Source organism: Tamandua tetradactyla, chromosome 15, assembly GCF_023851605.1.
Source record: "Tamandua tetradactyla isolate mTamTet1 chromosome 15, mTamTet1.pri, whole genome shotgun sequence".
Lineage (NCBI taxonomy): Eukaryota > Metazoa > Chordata > Mammalia > Pilosa > Myrmecophagidae > Tamandua > Tamandua tetradactyla.
In genome coordinates, this window is record NC_135341.1 from 28,285,229 (window position 1) to 28,303,677 (window position 18,449).

General features: G+C 40.2%; 1 protein-coding gene across 9 annotated transcripts in view; it reads left to right on the forward strand.

Annotated features, from left to right (window-relative positions):
* Nucleotides 1-18,449, forward strand: part of ARHGEF3 (Rho guanine nucleotide exchange factor 3) — a 390,935-nt gene that overhangs the window by 216,578 nt on the left and 155,908 nt on the right. Inside the window, exon 2 of one of the 9 annotated variants that reach the window (XM_077128941.1) lies at nt 10,675-10,876. The exons of the other annotated variants lie outside the window; for them this stretch is intronic. Within the exon in view, the coding sequence (XP_076985056.1) occupies nt 10,826-10,876 (51 nt within the window). The 5' untranslated portion in view covers nt 10,675-10,825. The remainder of the gene's footprint in view (nt 1-10,674; nt 10,877-18,449) is intronic. 9 annotated transcript variants of the gene reach the window in all.

An 18,449-nucleotide genomic window follows, 5' to 3' on the forward strand; every position in this document is an offset into this window, starting at 1 on the left:
TTGACAAAAGACATGAATATACACATTCATGATGCTCAATGATCTCCAAACAGGATAAACCCAAATAGACCCACACCATGACATACTAGAGTCAAGCTGTTGAAAGGCAAAGATAAAGAGAAAATTCTGAAAGCCTCAAGAGAGAAACTACATGCATGTGCAAGGAAGCCTCCATAGGATTAAGTGCCAGTTTCTTACAGGAATCCATGAAGGCTAGATGGCAGTGGGATGACATAGTTAATAAGTGCTGAGAGCTGAAATTTGCTGGCCAATAATTCTATGTCCCACAAAACTGTCTTTCAAAAATGAGGTAGATATTAAATCACTCTCATATAAACAAAAGCTGAAGGAATGCATCACCACTAGACCAGTTCTACAAAAGTGGCGTAACAGAGTTCTGTAATTTAAAAGGAAAGGACACTAGACCAAAGATCAAATCTGCACGAAGAAATAAAGATCTCTGCTGAGGGTGATGACATGGGAAAATATAAATGCCAACACTATTGTACTCTTGGTTTTTTAACTCTACTTTTTTACTCTCTGCAGGCTATAAAAGGCAAATGTGTAAAATGTAATGAGAAACCAGTGGCTTCAGACTCGTAATGTATAAACATGTAATTTGTGACAAGAATTACACAGAGGTGGGGGATTGAGCGGTTTAGGAATATAGTTTGTTATGCTATTGAAGTTAGGTTGGTATCAAAGCAAACGATATTGTTATAGATTTAGGATGTTAAATATGGGCTCCATAGTAACTACAAAGAAAATAACAGAGAATATGCAAACAGAGACAGATATTAGAGCACAGGTAGGCAGGAGCCCTGGGGCAGGAGGAGGGGCTGTTAATGCATAATGGATTTAGGTTCTCTGTTTGAGGAGATGAGAATATTTTTAGTATTAGAAGGTGGTGAGGTTACTGAATATTGCGAAGGTGATTAATCGCATTGAATGGTATGCTTGGGAGTGGTTGAGTTGGGAATATTTATATTGTATATATGTTCCCACGTTAAAAAAAAGAAAGAAAAAAAAAAAACTAAAGGGACAGTGACAATTAAATGCAATAAATATCCTGAATGGAATCTAGCATGGGAGGAGAAATGATACAAAGGGAAATTATTGGGACCTATGAAAAACTGGATTTTTTTTTTCATTTTTTTATATCAATGCTAAATTTCTTGAACTTGATAACTGCACTTAAGGTCACATAAGTGAATAGCCTTCTTAGGAAAGGTACATGGCAGCATTAAGTGTTCAAGAAGCATGATGTATGTAAGTTACATTCAAGTGTTCAGAAAATGGATTGGTAGGTTATATAGATAGGTAGACAGATAGATACATGGATAGATTGATAGAATGATAAGGCAAATGTGGCCAAATGTTAAAATTGGTGGGTCTGGGTATCTGGGTGTGGGAGTGGCAGTGTGTTGGAATTCTCTGTACGAGGTTTCCAGTATTTTTGTAATGGTCCTGTAAGCTTGAAAGTATTTCAAAATAAAAAGTTTTTAAAAATGCATAAATAGAAGTTTAGAAAACTGTCTATGCTCACACTTTTTTTATGAAAGTGTTTCATATCTACAGTCAAGGTATCTCGACATTTGCAACAAAGAGGTTTTAAATTTTCTCATTTGCGTCATTTTTTATTATCAAAGTATCTTTTCTAGCACATCCTAAAGTGGCCACCTTTTGGTTCTAAGAATTTGTAAAATGAATTTGAGTGCCAGCACTGTGACAGCAAAGAGGGGGGACTGTCCTCTGCAAAGCCAGCCAGGAAACCGATTCTGCGGGTCTTGCTTCCCGCTCACTCCCCAGACCCAGCCTCTACCCTCCCAAAGAGGGGAAGGAAGAAGGTTAAGTAAAGATAACGTGCCCATCCTCAAACAAAGCATGCCTAATCCTTTTGGGTTCTCCAAGTGCTCCCATTTCCTGTTGCTAAAGTTAGACCTATTAGATACGAAATTCATTTTTAATCCATGACTGGGCAGACAGGGTTACAGTGCTGGGGCTGGCTCAGAGCCTGTCCATAAAAGACAGGAAAAAGGAGGAGTCCCTTTTCAGTCATCCCAGGGCAACGGAGCTGTGCCCTTTCTGTGCTTGTCATGGGCCGTGAAATACATGGGGCAGTTGCTTTGTGGAGCAATTATAAGAGGGAGCTTCCATAAGCCTCAGTAGCCTTTAACCCTGAAAAGTACATACTTTTCTGCAAAACAACTCAGCTTTTTTTCCTTATATTTACATTGAAAGGAAGTTTATAGTACTATGATAAATAGAAAACCAGTATGCCTGCCCTAAATAGAGCATAACTATTAAAATTAAATATACACAAAACAGTGTAACTAAATTCTAGTTAGATGCTGTTGCCTGAACTTCGTGGTACCCAGAAGAGAGAGAAAGATTGAGACTGGGAAGCATTAAAAGGGTGGTAAGGGTAGGGTAGCCTTTCTTCTTGATGGATTCAGAACGGACAATGAACTGAAAAAGTAATAATGTTCTAATTATGTGAGGTTTGGCACCCACGGAGTCGAGAAAGAGCTATCAATCTGTCAGGTCCCACCCATGCCCCGCCTGGGTGAGGTTTCCCATGTACAGTCAAATTAAGCCACAGGCTCCACTCCTGATGATGCCCTTCCGTCAGTTCCTTGATGTTTCAACTTTGCAATAATACTTTAAAAAAATGTTTCATAACAAAAAATATATTAAGGAAACAAAAAGAGTGCTGCAAACAGGACAGGAAGAAGAGATGGGTCTCCCCACCCATCAGCTTTTATCCAGAGAGAGGATCCCAAGGGAGAGGCAGGGAACCCTCTGTACCCTAGTTTTCTGAGGTCTTGGGGGATTTGTACCCCTAAACCATTGGCCTCGGCTCTCCCGCACAGTGCCCCTCCTTCTGGCATAATCCTAGGCCTCCTGAGGGCACGGCCTTGCTCCCAGCCTCTGGGTAGGCTGTGCAAACAGACAGACAGTAGGCTCTGGGGAGACTCACTCACTGGTGCCATCAAAATTTATTCCTGGCTCCTCCTCAAAATTCTGTCATCCCCTAAATCCCCCTTATCCTTGCCCATGGGTCGGGAGAAATCTTTACCAGTAGGAAACCTCCCAAGTAAAGTTTTGAACTTGGTGCTGTAATGAAGGGACAACAGAGAACTCAAAGGCCAAATGGCCTTTGTGTGGGTACTTCTGGAAACTCGAGGACAAAGCTAGAAACAAGGTGAAAACTGCGGGCAGGCAGTGTTCCTGCCAGGCGCTGGCCCACCCTACCTTCAGGCTGGGTAATACCTGTTGTAGTGGACTCTGCCACTGCTCCACCCATGTTACCTGGGACCACTCCAGATATCACCACGTTACCTGGGCCCACTCCAGAAAATTATAAGCTGTGTTCTACAAAGTGCCTGGGGAAGCCCCCAGTGAGTTGGACTCTGGCTGCCTACAGCTGTAACCTGCTGCTCCCACACCCTTTGTTGTCTTTCATCCTTTCTCTTTCTTTCTTCTTCACTCTCCCCAGTTCTTCCTGGGACCACTTCCCAAGTAAACAACTTATACCTAAATCTCTACCCCACGATCTGCTTTGGGGGCAGCAAACAAAGACTTTTGGTGAGATATGCCCGGGGATGTGTCAGAAAAGTCAGGATTATCTTTAAAGGACACAGGGTGAGAACCTCCAAGAAGAAGAAAGGAACAGGGCCACTTTATGGGTATTCAAACTTGGTCTGATGCTCTGCTGTCATTGTCTTGAAATTCTTAATAAAGTTTTGAACGCGAGGCCCCACAGTTTCGTCTTATACTGAGTCCCGCAAATTATGTAGTCAGTCCTGGAAGGAAAGAAGGTATAAGGGCTCTTCCATGATGAGCACTCATTCTGAGCCCAGTCTCTGGTTCTGAGGCCACTATCCCTGAAAAAAATTTGAGTGCCAAGCATTAGGTTATTCAATAAGCAATTATTTATTGAGCAACTACTATGTACTGGCATAGTGCTAGGTACTAGAGGTACTGTGGTGAGTCACACTAGATGTGGTTCTTGCACTCATTGAACATAGCTTTGGTAGAGGGGAAAGACGTTAGTAAAATAATCACACAAGTGAATGATAATATTTTAATCGTGCTATAAAGAGGAAACCCGTGCTATTGAGAGGCTGTAATTGGCAGATATGATCTGGTGTGGGACGGTCTTGGAATAGATGAGTAAATATTAACTGGGATAAAAGGGGAGGAAAGAGGGTTCCCGTGTAAATGCCACATGACCTGAAAGAGCATGGGTAAAGATGAACTGGCATTATAGGGAGTTGGAACTCAAAGGAGAGATGAATGAAGGCAGAGAAGAGAGATGGATCATGACCTGATGTTGCAAGTTTTGAGAAATCCAGGACAGTTTTCATGATTAGAAATAATCCAAAGGAAGAAAGAAGAAATTATTTTCTCTGCCAATAAGCCAAGATGGAAAATGTTCCCACTACACACCTCATCCTTGCTAATGGGGGATGATGTGCTGCCGTGTAGCCACTACATGTACGTGGGCACTGACCAATCAGAACAGGTGCTAGATACTGGTGGGGGTGGTTGGTGGTTGGAATTCAAGAGAGAACTTCAGTCTTTAATGCTGAGTGGTCTATAGGACGCTCTCTCCCCACCCACCTCCCACCCTCATCTTTGCATGGCTGGCTCTGTCTCAGTCATTAGGTGTCATCTCAAATTTTCCTTTTCCAGAAGTCTCCCTGACCTCTCTCTCCAGTGGCTCTGCCCTTACCCCTCTCACAGCCTTTCACATTATCCTAGTTTACTTTCTTAATAACACTCAGTACATTAAAAATTAGCTTGTTTATTTGCTTACTGGTTATCATCTTGGTCCTCTACTAGATCGTATTCTTCCTGGTGGCTGGGTCTCTATCTTTTTTACTCACCAAATGTATCCACAACAGCATGCCCAGTAACTGGCATCTAATAGGTGCTCAATAAAATAGTTGTTGAATGAGTGAATTCATATTGTGAAATTCATTTCTCAGAGTCTACTGTTGTTCCTGGGTTTCAATAGTCAAAATCCAGGAATGTTATGGCCCTCAGAAGCAAAAATGAAATTTATAGACAGTACATCTTGGTGGTGTACTATTTCTTGAAAGAAGCTCTATAACTTTATATTTGTCATTTGTGGGCAAGTAGGTTCATTTGTTCAAGCATGTCAGTCAACAAGCATTTGTTGAGTATTCTGTGTGTGCCAGGTTAGACCTTAAAAATATCTAAGAAAGTTCACTTTAAAGAATTCTACTTTTAGTAAAACACTGAGTTCCTAGGTAATGGATCATATGCTGGATAAATATGCTTTGATTCTACAAAACCCAGGCCTTGGTTTCAGACTTCAGGATAAGTGATTGGGATGAGCCTTGAAGCAAAACTTCAGGATTAGAAAATTTAGCACAAAGTACCTTTCTGCTTCCCTCCAGTCCATATGTGGCTTACCACAGCTTGGGCTTTTGAACACAAAACTTGATAGGACATCATAGTGCCACCAAAGAAGGGGTGCCCTAAATACCTGTGTGACTCCTGGTGTTTTGGGACCCTTGCCTCCTTCCCTATAATTTTGGATTGCAGTGAACCCCTCCCCCACTTTCAAAGACAGCTGCAGGAGGAAAATGTCCCTTTAGTCACAGCTGACATCCTTCCAGACACTGGATCATACATGGTGGCTGATTTTCATGTTTGTGTTCCAATTGGGTCTCCGCAGATGATCGCTGAGAGCATTAATCTCAAATTGGTGCTCTGAAAATTGGTGGCTCCCCCAATGCTAAATGAGCTCTAGCTGGGGCCGGGCAGAGGGTCTGTCATTCGGACATCCATGGCCCCTCCTGAGCCTCCGGTTGCCTCCACAGCTAACATTGAGGGGCTTTGTTGGCATACGCGGGTACACAGGTTTGGGTACACGAGAGCAAGGGCGTTAACTAATACATAGGACCTTCCTTGTAGCCGTTTCTTTCATACTGAGATAGAAAGAGGGATATTGTTAAAGATCAACAGCCTCTTGTGAGAGTTTTCAGTTTTGTTTGGAAGAGAGCTTTCTTTTTTTAAATCTAATAATCCTAATTCTCCTCTTCTCGGGCCTAATTGTGCCCTAGCTAACACCCGACCTACTTCTGCTAAGTGGCTGTGCTGACCTGCTGCCCTATGGGAGCATGAGGCTTGCAGGCATCTGAGTTAGTAGGTCCTGAAGTGCCATTGGTGGCACACAGAGGAACTCACGCCTCTGAAGTTGTGCCATGCATGGAGAGCAGGTGCCCAAAGAGGGACCTTTTCCTTAGTGGGGCAGTGTTCTAGTTTGCTAGCTACTGGAATGCGACACACCAGAGATGGATTGGCATTTAATAAAAGGGGATTTATTTTGTTAGTTCTTCAGAGGAAAGGCAGCTGACTTTCCGCTGAGGTTCTTTCTTACATGGGAAGGCACAGGATGGTCTCTGCTGGCCTTCTCTCCAGGCCCCTGGGTTCCAACAACTTTCCCCGGGGTGATTTCTTTCTGCATCTCCAAAGGCCTGGTCTTAGCTGGGAGTGCTGAGATGAGGAATGCCGAGCTGCTTAGGCTGTGCTATGTTGTGATCTCTCATTTAAGCACCAGCCAATTGGGTCAAACGTCATTCATTGCAGCAGACACGCCTCCTAGTCGACTGCAGATGTAATGAGCAACAGATGAGGTTCACGTACCATTGGCTCATGTCCACAGCAACAGAACTAGGTGCCTTCACCTGGCCAAGTTGACAACTGAATCTAACTACCGCAGGCAGGGTGCAGGTTATTTGTGTATTTATTTGGTTTTAATATTGACAATTTCATTTTGCTATAATTTTAAATGTATAGAAAAGTTGCGAGTCTAGACGATGTTCCTATATGTCCTTTATCCAGATTCGACAATGGTTTACATTTTGCCCCATTTGCTTTAGCATTCTCTATGTATATATATTTATGTATGAATGTGTGTTGTTTTTCTTCCTATTTGAAAATCAGTTGTAGACATTTGGCCTCTTTAGCCCCCAGTACTTCAGTATATATTTGCTGAGAACAAGGGCATTCTCTGACACTGTATCATTATCAAAAGCAGGAAATTTTAACGTTGACAAATATATGAACTCATCCACCACTTATATTTAAGTTTTTCCCACTGTCCCAATGATGTATCGGAATTTTTTTCCTGGTTCAGAATCGAATTCGGAGTCATGCATTACATTCAGTTGTCGTATGTTTTTAGTCTCCTTTCATCTGGAACAGTTCCTAGAGCTAGATTCTTTGTGTTTCATGATTTTGACAATTTGGAAGAGCAGAGACCAGTTATTTGTACAGCTTCCCTCAATTTGGGTTTATCGGGTGTTTCGTCATGATTAGATTCAGGTTATGCATTTTAAAAGTTATCTAGGGTTATTGGAGAACTTTTTTTAAGTTGTGCATTTTTGACAGGAATGTGACAGGAGTGAAATGGTGTCCTTCTCAGTGCATCACATCAGAGACACCTGGTATCAGTTTGTCCCGGTATTGGCGACATTAGCTCTGATTGGTTGGTTAAGGTCGCATCTTCTAAGTTTCTCCATTGTAAAGTTACTATTCTTCCCTCTTAATAAGTAAATTGAAACTATGTCAGTGTCTTATTCCTCATCAAAATTTCACCCACTAGCTTTACTATCCGTTGATGATTTTTTTGTCTCCATCATTCTTTCCATATTTATTAGTGTTCTACTCTATGAACGAGTTTTGTCTTTTCCACTATTTTTTTCACTCATTTTTTTTGTCAGCTCAAGCTCATCAATTACTATTTTATTCAATGGGATATTATCCATCCTTATCATTATTCATTTTGAAACTCAAATTATCAAGTGAGACTTGGCAAGTGAGAGGGCAGCGTGTGTGTCCTTTACATGTACCCCATATTCTTAGAGTGTTTCCTTACTATTTTTTGTTGCATGGGCAGACACCAGGAATTGAACCTGGGTCTCTGGCATGGCAGGCAAGAATTCTGCCATTGAGCCACCATCGCACCACCCTTCCACAAAAAGATGTTCCTGGCTTACCTTGCACTTTCTCTGCCTCAGCCCTGAAATCAGCCTTTTCTCCTGGAGTTCTAGTTCCTTTTAATGGAGAATGGTATTTAGAAAGCAAGCTCTGGGTGCTAGGTGTACTCATTGCTACTGGGGTGTCACTGCCTCTCTGCCCTCTCAGTAGGCAGAGCTAGAAAAAATTATGAATGTATGTGAGTGTGCCTAACCATAAATACATTCTAATGACTCTAATTCCAATACACTTATGTGTTTCTGTTTTTAAAACCATTTTAAGAAATGTTTTCTTTCTTTAATAAAGAGAAGTATCAAGAAGGAAACAGTCAGCAAACAAAGGGGCAGTTATCTCAGTACCCAGATGACCTTTGATAGCATTAATAAATGTGTGTGTGTGTGTGTGTGTGTGTGTGTGTGTGAGCACATCTGTATAGGCTTAGAGTGCATAAGTACATAAAAGCACTACGTAAAACATGATAGTCTTTTTCCTCCCATCCCGGCCTCTCACTCCAGTGAGCAGTTTCAGGTCCTTCCTCACAGAAAAACAGTTCAGTACATATATCAGTGCATATATATGAATGTGAGGGTATGTGCATATTTTTTGTCTTCTAATTTCAAGGATTTGGCACAGCAAAAAAACATGCCATGCATTCTATTCTGTATTGTTCTTTTTCCCAATCTTAAATTCTTTTATTTCATTTTATTATGAAGAGATAATACAGACACAAAATACAGAATTCAAAAGCACCAGAAGGGAAGTGAATCACCATTTCTAACTCTGTCACTCACTGCTAACCTCATTAGAAAAAAACATTGTTTTTAGTTCTTTGGTATTATCCTATCTTGCATACATACATCTGTCCTTCCAAAGGTAGCAAATTCTACATACTATTCTTTTTTTGTTAATAGCTTTATTTAGGTATAACGCTCATTTTTTTGCCTTTTATGGGCAAAAAAATAATTAAAATTTTTTTAATTATTATTATTATTTTGGCAACTCAGTATATCCTGGAGGGTCTTAAATAAGTTGTGTAGCTCTACATTATTCTTTTTAATAGCATGATATTTCTTTATATGGGTGGACCATAGCTTATAGAATTGGACTTTTTGGTAGACACTCTGTTTTCAGTGGTTTGCTGTTATAAACAGCGATGCAATGAACATCCTTCTTCATAGATTGATGAAAATATATCCCTAGGGTAAATTCCTAGCAGCTACTGTCCATTTTGATACTGCTAGAGTGCCCTCCAGAAATTTTGCTCTGCAACAGAAATTCTTCTCTTGGGTTACACAACCTCATCTTTCTGCCTGTGTTATCCAGGGGCAAATTAAACGATGACAGTGTTTCGCTCCAGCACTTCGAAGGCCACCAATTGTTAGTCTCCGGCATTACCTACTTTCCCAACCAGGGTAGGTCAAACCAGGTTCCATCTTATTACTATAATTAAATCACTATTTGTGTTTGTTTCTCTCCTTATTTAAAAGCTGTAGGTCAGTTCTCTCAATGTACCAAGAAAGAACCGCATCTAGTGGATAGGATACGAAAAAGTAACATCCTAAAAATGGTGCCATGAAAGCTTGTACTTAAAGCATTTGGTTTCTAATTAGTAACCAAATGACGGAAGCCTCCTACCAGATTCCTAATGAGACTCCTTCCTGCTGGAGGAGAACTGTGCTCGTACTATGAAGCTGGGAGAAGCAGGAACTGTGGCTTTCCTGGACACTTCCCAACCTCTTCATGAGAGAGGACCTAGGGGTCAGCCCTTTGTATGTCTCGTACCAATGTAGTGATCATTCAACTTTATCTAGAAAAAAGCATCTGAACTGGCATTCCATTCTTACTTAAATTGCTAAACAATGGCTTTTATGGCTTCCCACAAACTCAAGTTGCGGGACCGTATTTATTCTGTGGCTTCACCTAGTGGTACGCTTCTAGTTTTAGAAGTGCAGTGCTATATACAGCTTATCTTAGGTTCAGTTCACTACAAGCAGACCCCGATACAAGTATTCAAGTGCAGATAGCTTATTTGGGGAGTGATCCTAGGAAGCACAAGTAAGGGAGTGAGGAAGAGCAGGGAAAGGAAGGAAGGCAGTGCAGGATGTGATAGGAGCAGCTTACCTCTGTGAGCAACTGTGGCTCAGTCCTGCTGGGAACTCCTGGAGACTCCATTGAGCAGTGGTTCTCAAAATTAGCTACATATTAGAATCATCTGGGAAGCTTATAAAAATCCTGATGCCTACATTGTAACCCTGACCATTTAATTCAGAATCCCTGAATTGAGGGATCCAGGCATCTGTATATTTTTAAACTTCAAGGTGATTCCAATATACAATCAAGGCTAAGAAACCAGTGCCACAGAACATTCCTCAGAGTTTTCACACCAAGCATTAGGAAACGGAAGTATTTATTCACCAACCCCAATCATCATAAATTGAGGGCTACATCTAAATGCATTAACTCCCCAGAATTTCTGGCCTGTAGAAAGCTGAAGTGTGAGTGGAATGGTGATTGCTGAGGGGTGTGAGTTGGCAGGCTTTGCTTGCACGACTAGATCTGTTATGAAATCCTGGCTTTGTCCACCTGCTTACAGAGCACCTTAGGTCATTTTAACTCGTTAAGCCTCAGTTCCTCATGTGTCATAACTTCTTTGTACAGATGCAAGAATTGGATGTAATGTGTGTAAAGCCCTGGCATGAGACGGATTCTCATTGGTTGTTGTCAGCCTTAGCAACAGGAAGGAGGGAGACAGAGAAGTCAGCATATGCCATAAAGAAGCTAAATGTTACCAACTCCAATCTGATAGATAATGCCAAATGGATCCACAAGGGAACCTTTTATTTATTTGAAGAAATACCTGGTGAGTGTTCGGTTTTTACAGGGCAGCTTGGCAGGTAAAGTCCATTTCTCCAATGTGCTTCATCTCTTCTTTGTGTGGCAAGTTGTCCCAAGGAATAGACAGCCCAGAGACCAGGGGCTGAAGGAGAACCTTGCTCTCCCTGCCTCCTTGTTGGCATTTAGGGAACTGCTCATGAATCCTTGGGGTGCTTTGGCTAATAAGACATTACCAGCACTGGGGTTGGTTTTAGATAGGAAAAGCAGGGATGCAAGCCAAATGTGAATTAGGAACTGAGAACTCTCCTTGTGAATTCAAGTTCCCAGAATTATCATGGGTGATAAGCACTTTTGTGTCTGAATTATGCAGTTGGAAAGTCTAAGCTGATCAGTTTCATGGAGTAACTTTGTAAAAGTTAAGCAATTATGGGACATAATCTAAACTATTTGGGTAATATTTTTGTTGATAAGAGCTGCAAACCACACCACTGGTGAAGAATTTTGATCACTGGAGATACACTATATTGTTTAAAGTGAGTGAATAAATAAACAAAAAAGGAAACACTAGTCATGATAGTGTATTATGAACCAAGGATTGTGATTTATCCGATCCAATGCACTTAAGTTATCTCACCTAGGGGAATGTAAAATGATTATAGTAATTATTAGAAGACCCAAAAAAAAGTATTCACATTAATTCAGTTTTGTACTTCTTGTCACATCCAGTCATTGAAAATCTTTGCTAACAGGAGCCCCCTTTCCCCCCTTATATTAGTGCCCATAACGGTTTTTTGTTTTGTTTTGTTTTTTTCTGCGATAACCTTTCCAGAAAATATATTTGCTGGCCCAGCCCTCTGCCCTGGGTAGACCTTTTCCTGCCTTGAGTATTTAGGAGGGAAAAATGGTCTATACATGTCTGTTGAATGACAGAGTGAATCTGCCTATTCATTGGTTTTCTGGGCTTGTGGAAGCACGGGCGTGTTGGCTGGGTGTGCCCCCTCTCCCCTTGTTGTTTTACACGCAGCCCTCTTGCTTGGTTGAACATTTTTGCTTTCCCATGAGAGAGGAAGACATTTCCTTGGTCATGGCAATTTCATCTCTGCTTCCAAACAAGCTAGGGGCTGGGTGTTCCACAGCCCAGAACAACAATAGGGACTTTTCCTAGTTTGCCAAAAATTGAATCAAAATTAAATTCTTATATATATTAAGTATTTTCTCCAAGATTTTCCCCTTCTGGTGCCTGTTCTCATTTATTGTAATTGTTGCTGCTGCTGCTGCTACCTCTAATGATGGTTAATATTTGAGTAGTTAAGTGCTGAGCCCTTCACCCACACTGGTATGTTTGCCCCTCACACCGGCCCTAGGAGGCGGATACTACTTAGTTCCCTCTTTCCCTATGAGGAAACTGAGGTTCAGAGAGGTAAAGTGATGTGCTTAAGGTTGCACAAGAAATAAATGCAAAACTAGGATGTGAATCCACCTACTTCAGATGGCATAAGTGCTGTTATGCCATCCGAGCACAAAATGGCATATTATGTTAGTTAAAATTTATTTTACAGATAATTTAGAGAGCCTCATGATTTCTAGATTCTCTATTCCATGAGCACATTGGAGTCTATGAAAATGGAACAGGGCTTCTGAGTGCTGGAAAAGGAAGGAGAGTTTTTTTTTTTTTTTTTTTTTGAGAGTTTTAAAGATAGGGAGAAGGAAGAAAAAACAGCACTGTATTAAAAACAGGGGTCCCCTTGCTCAGTTCTCCAGAGCTTCAGACTAGAGAGGAATAAAATGCAGATCCTCTCCCTGCACAAAAGGTGAGTTTAGTGAGTTATGTTCCAGCTGAGGGCAAGTACAAGAGCACAAAAGCTTTTTGCTAATCTCCCCCCAAAGAAGGCTCAGATGAAAGGCCAGGCGTGAAGCCGTTTGCCAGCAAGGAGATAAATCAAAAGGACTTGAGGTCTGGCTTGACTTTAATAAACGACTAATCAGGGACCATTTGCTGCCAAGTCGGGAGCTGTGCTCTCTCCATCAGTTCGTGTTCGCTGCTCTGGTCACCTGCTTATTAAATAGAAAAGCCCTGTGATTAAATAAAAGGGTTATTCTGACACTAATCAATTCGATCTCAGCCATTTAGAATTAAGTCAGGCCTTGCATTTGGCCTCCTGTCTGTGATAGAAGTGGGAGCAGCACACTGCAAACGTGACTGAAGGTATCCAGAAGACTCCGATTTCTAACCCTCTGCCACGTGGGTAATTAGAGGAGGGTCTGGCCTGCCTCCCAGGTCTCCTGTCCATCATCCCACGGGATCTCCCCATCTTTCATACCTGCCCTGCCTACTTCTCAAAGTTGAATAGCAACAAAACAGCAGTGGAGGTGGTAGTAATAGTAATTATGCTGATAACCACAGTAGCGATAATAGCTACCTTTTGTTTTTGTTCTTTCTCATGCAAAAACATTTTTTAATTTGTACATTTAGTCACTATCATTGTACGCTCCTAGATTATACCATCTCAGTCTTTATTGTCTGTCTTTCCTTCTGGTTTCATTTGTGCCCCCACCCTTCCTCACTCTATCATTCTCACATTCAGCTTCATTCAGTGTTCTAACATAATTGTTTTACGGTTAGGTAGTATTGTGCTATCCATTTCTACATTTTTACTATCAGTTCTATTGCACAATTTGTATCCCTTCAGTTCCAATTACCCAATATCTACCCTATTTCTATCTCCTGATGGCCTCTGTTCTTAATTGAAATTCTCCAAGTTCATTCATTAATGTTAGTTCATATCAGTGAGACCATACAGCATTTGTCCTTTTGTTTCTGACCAGTCTCTCTCAGCATAATGTCCTCAAGGTCCATCCAGGTTGTTACATGCTTTATGACTTTATTCTGTTTTACAGCTGCATAATATTCCATTGTATGTATATACCACAGCTTGTTTAGCCACTCATCTGTTGATGGATGTTTGGACTGATTCTATCTCTTGGCAATTGTAAATAATACTGCTGTAAACAATTGGCTTGCAAATATCTGTGTCCTTGCCCTCATGTCCTTTGAATAGCTAGCTAGCAGTGGTATTGCCGGATAATATGGCAATTCTATACTTAGCTTCCTGAGGAACTGCCAAACTGCCTTTCACAGCGGTTGTACCATTTGACATTCCCACCAACAGTGGATAAGTATGCCTCTTTCTCCACATCCTCTCTAGCACTTGTCGTTTTCTGTTTTATTGATGATGGCCATTCTGATGGATGTGAGATGACATCTCATTGTGGTTTTGATTTGCATTTCTCTAATAGCCAGGGAAGTTGAACATCTTTTCATGTGCCTTTGGCCATTATTATTTCCTCTTCTGAGAAGTGTCTGTTCATGTCTTTTGCCTATTTTGTAATTGGGTTGTTTGTCTTTTTATTGTTGAGTTGAACAATCTCTTTATATTTTCTGGATAGTAGGCCTTTATCTGATATATCGTTTTCAGATATTGACTCCCATTGTGTAGGCTGTCTTTTTACTTTCTTGACAAAGTTCTTTGATGCATGAAAGTGTTTAATTTTAAGAAGTTCCCATTTATCTATTTCTTTTTTCAATGCTTGTGCTTTGGGTGTAATATCTAGGAGAATACCTCCTATTCTAAGATTTCTTAAATATTTCCCTACATTTTCTTCCAAAAGTTTTATGGTCTTAGATCTAATGTATAGGACTTTGATCCATATTGATTTAATTTTTGTGTAGTGTGTGAGATATGAATCCTCTTTCATTCTTTTGCATATGGATATCCAGTTCTCCAAGCACCATTTATCGAAGAGACTGTTCTGTCCCAGGTGAGTTGGCTTGACTGCCTTATCAAAGATCAATTGTCCATAGATGAGAAGGTCTATATCTAAATACTCTGTTCGATTCCATTGGTCAGTATGTCTATCTTTATGCCAATACCATGCTTTTTTGACCACTGTAGCTTTGTAATACGCCTTAAAGTCAGGTAGTGTGAGACCTCTGACTTCATTTTTTTTTTCTCATGATATTTTTAGCTATTCGGGGCTCCCTGCCCTTCCAGATAAATTTGGTTATTCATTTTTCTATTTCTGAAAAGTAGGTTTTGGGAATTTTAATTGGTATTACATTGAATCTGTATATCAATTTAGGTAAAATTGACATCTTAACTACATTTAGTCTTCTAATCCATGAACATGGTATGCCGTTCCATTTATTTAGATCTTCTGTGATTTCTTTTAACAATTTCTTGTAGTTTTCTTTGTATAGGTCTTTTGTATCCGTAGTTAAATTTATTCCTAAACATTTTATTCTTTTGATTGCAGTTGTAAATGGAAGTTTTTCTTGATTTCCCCCTCAGATTGTTCAATTCTAGTGTATAGAAACACTACAGATTTTTGAGTATTGATCTTGTAACCTGCCACTTTGCTGTATTCATTTATTAGCTCTAGTAGTTTTGCTGTGGATTTTTTTGGGGTTTTGACATATAGTATCATATATCTGCAAACAGTGAGAGTTTTACATCTTCCTTTCCAATTTTGATGCCCTGTATTTCTTTTTCTTGTCTAATTGCTCTGGCTAAAACATCCAACACAATGTTGAATAACAGTGATATTAGTGGACATCCTTATCTTGTTCTTGATCTTAGGGGGAAAGTTTTCAGTTTTTCCCCTTTGAGGATGATGTTAGTTGTGTGTTTTTCATATATTCCCTTTATCATGTTGAGGAAGTTCCTTTCTATTCTGATCCTTTGAAGTATTTTCAACAAGAAAGGGTGTTGAATTTTGTCAAATGCCTTTTCTGCATCAATCGAGATGATCATGTGGTTTTTCTGCTTTGATTTGTTGATATGGTGTATTACATTAATTGATTTTCTTATGTTGAAATATCCTGGCGTACCTGGGATGAATCCTGCTTGGTTATAGTGTATAATTCTTTTAATGTGCTGCTGGATTCGATTTGCAAAAATTTTGTTGAGGATTTTTGCATCTATATTCATTAGAGAGATTCAACTGTAATTTTCTTTTCTTGTAGTATCTTTCTCTAGTTCTTCCAAGGGGACAGTTAATTCCTTGATTTTTGCTCTTCTTTTTTGATATAGGCACTTAGGGCAATAAATTTCCCTCTTAGCACTACCTTTGCTGCATCCCATAAATTTTGATATGTTCTGTTTTCATTTTCATTTGCCTCGAGATATTTGCTGATTTCTCTTGTAATTTCTTCCTTGTTTAAGAGTGTGTTGTTTAGCCTCCATGTATTTGTGAATTTTTTGGCCTTTTACCTATTACTGGTTTCCAACTTCATTCCTTTATAATCCGAGAAAATGTTTTGTAAGATTTCAGTCTTTTAAAATTTGTTGAGACTTGTTTTGTGACCCAGCATATGATCTATCCTTTAGAATGATCCATGGGTACTTGAGAAAAATGTGTGTCCTACTGTTGTGGGGTGTAATGGTCTATAAATGTTTTTTAAGTCTAGTTCATTTATTGTATTATTTAAATTCTGTGTTTCTTTATTTATCCTCTGTCTTGATATTCTGTCCATTGATGAAAGATCCCCTGGTCTTTGGGAGTCAGGCTGATCTAGAGGAAATCCCTTCTCTAGCACTTACTAACTTGGCAACCATGAGCAAGTCACTAAAGCCTTTCTGAGCTTCAGTGTCCCTCTCTGTAAAATGATCATAATGCTAAATGGGGTTAATGCTTAAATGAAACAATCTGTCAAAATATGAGCCCAGTGCCCAGCCCACTGCATGTACCTGGTTCTGGTATCTGCTGTCCTTCCTTGTGTATTGGAGAGCACGTGGTGCTTCTCCTTTGATTCTAAGACCCAGAACCTCAAAGGGTCCCAAGATTTCGCTCTGGAGAGAATGGAAATCAAGCCAGGTAAGAATTTGTTATATTTCAGCTTGTACCAAAGCCAGCTATTTTGAGAACTGATTAGCTGAGGATGAGATCCATGCTCTTCAGAGAGCCTCACCCAGAATAACAGGAGAAAAGTTTACTTGTGAACCATTTACTGATGGGATTTAGATATCTGCCTGGTGCTATCAGAAGGCCAACCCTAGAAGGAGATAGCATAGGGTGGCCTGGGGAACAATGATGTGTGGTGAACATGGGTTGAAAGGAAGAAGGGTGAGGCTGAAGGGTGAGACAGTAGGATGGAATGCCAGTAATGAGTTCTAGGCAGAGATCAGTTGATCTCTCCTGAATTTGATGCATCTCCATCAGACCTCCCATCCAAACACTGTCCAGGACTCTGCTCCCATCCATATTAACAAATGGCTTCCTGGTTCGATGGTCATTTTTTAAAAATATTTTTATTGACAGATCTTCACACATATACAATCCGCACATGGTGTATAATCAGTGGCTTGGAATATCATCACATAATTGTGTATTCATCACCATGATAATTTTTTAGAACATTTGTATCCTCTAGAAAAGAAATAAAAAGAAAAAAGAAAAAAACTCATATATACCATACCTCTTACCCCTCTCTCTCATTGACCACCAGTATCTCCATCTACTCAATTTATTTTACCTCTTATCTCCCCTATTATTTATTTGTTTTTTATCTGTATTTATTTACTCATCTACCATACCCTGGATAAAAGGAGCATCAGACACAAAATTTTCACAGTCACACAGTCACATTGTAAAGATTATGCCTTTATATAGATGTCTTCAAGAATCAAGGCTACTGCAGCACAGCTCAGTAGTTCCAGGTACTTCCCTCTAGCCACTCCAATACACCACAAACTAAAAAGGGATATCTATATAATTTGTAAGAATAACCTTCAACTCTGTTTGAAATCTCTCAGCCATTGAAATTTTATTTTGTCTTATTTCTTTCTTCCCCCTTTTGGTCAAGAAGGTTTTCTCAATCCCTTCATGCCAGGTCCCAACTCATTCCCAGGAGTCAGGTCTCACCTTGTCAGGGAGATTTACACCCCTGGGAGTATGTCCTATGTGGAGGGGGAGGGCAATGAGTTCACTTGCTGTGTCGGCTTAGAGAGAGAGGCCACACCCGAGCAGCAGCAAAAGAGGTTCTCTGGGGATGACTCTTAGACATAATTTTAAGTAGGCTTAGCTTATCCTTTGTAGGAATAAGTTTTCTAGGCACAAACCCCAAAATTGAGGGCTCGGCCTATTGATTTGGTTGTCCCCACTGCTTGCGAGAATATCAGAAATTCCCCAAATGTGGAAGTTGAATATTTCCTTCTTTTTCCCCAGCCCCCATTGAATGAGATGTCAGGAACAAAAAGACAAATATTACCATTCCTCAATTATATGGACTAACTATAACATGAAAACTCAGTGAACTGAAGTCGAGGGCATGGGTTATCAGGTTGGGGCCTATTGTAAAGGGTCCTAGATTGTAAGCTCTTACAGTAGTCACATATTATTCAGGAGTTGTAACTGTTATTTCTAAATTCTGAGACATTCCTAAAGGTTCATACACCTAGTTACATGCCTCACAACTTCATTCCTTCTTGCAGCTGCTCAGTAGTCCACTGTGTGCATACACCACAGTTCCCCCCTTCCATTCCTCAGTTTCAATGATCATTTTTGATTTGAGAAGCATGAGAGGGTTTTTCTAGCACCCA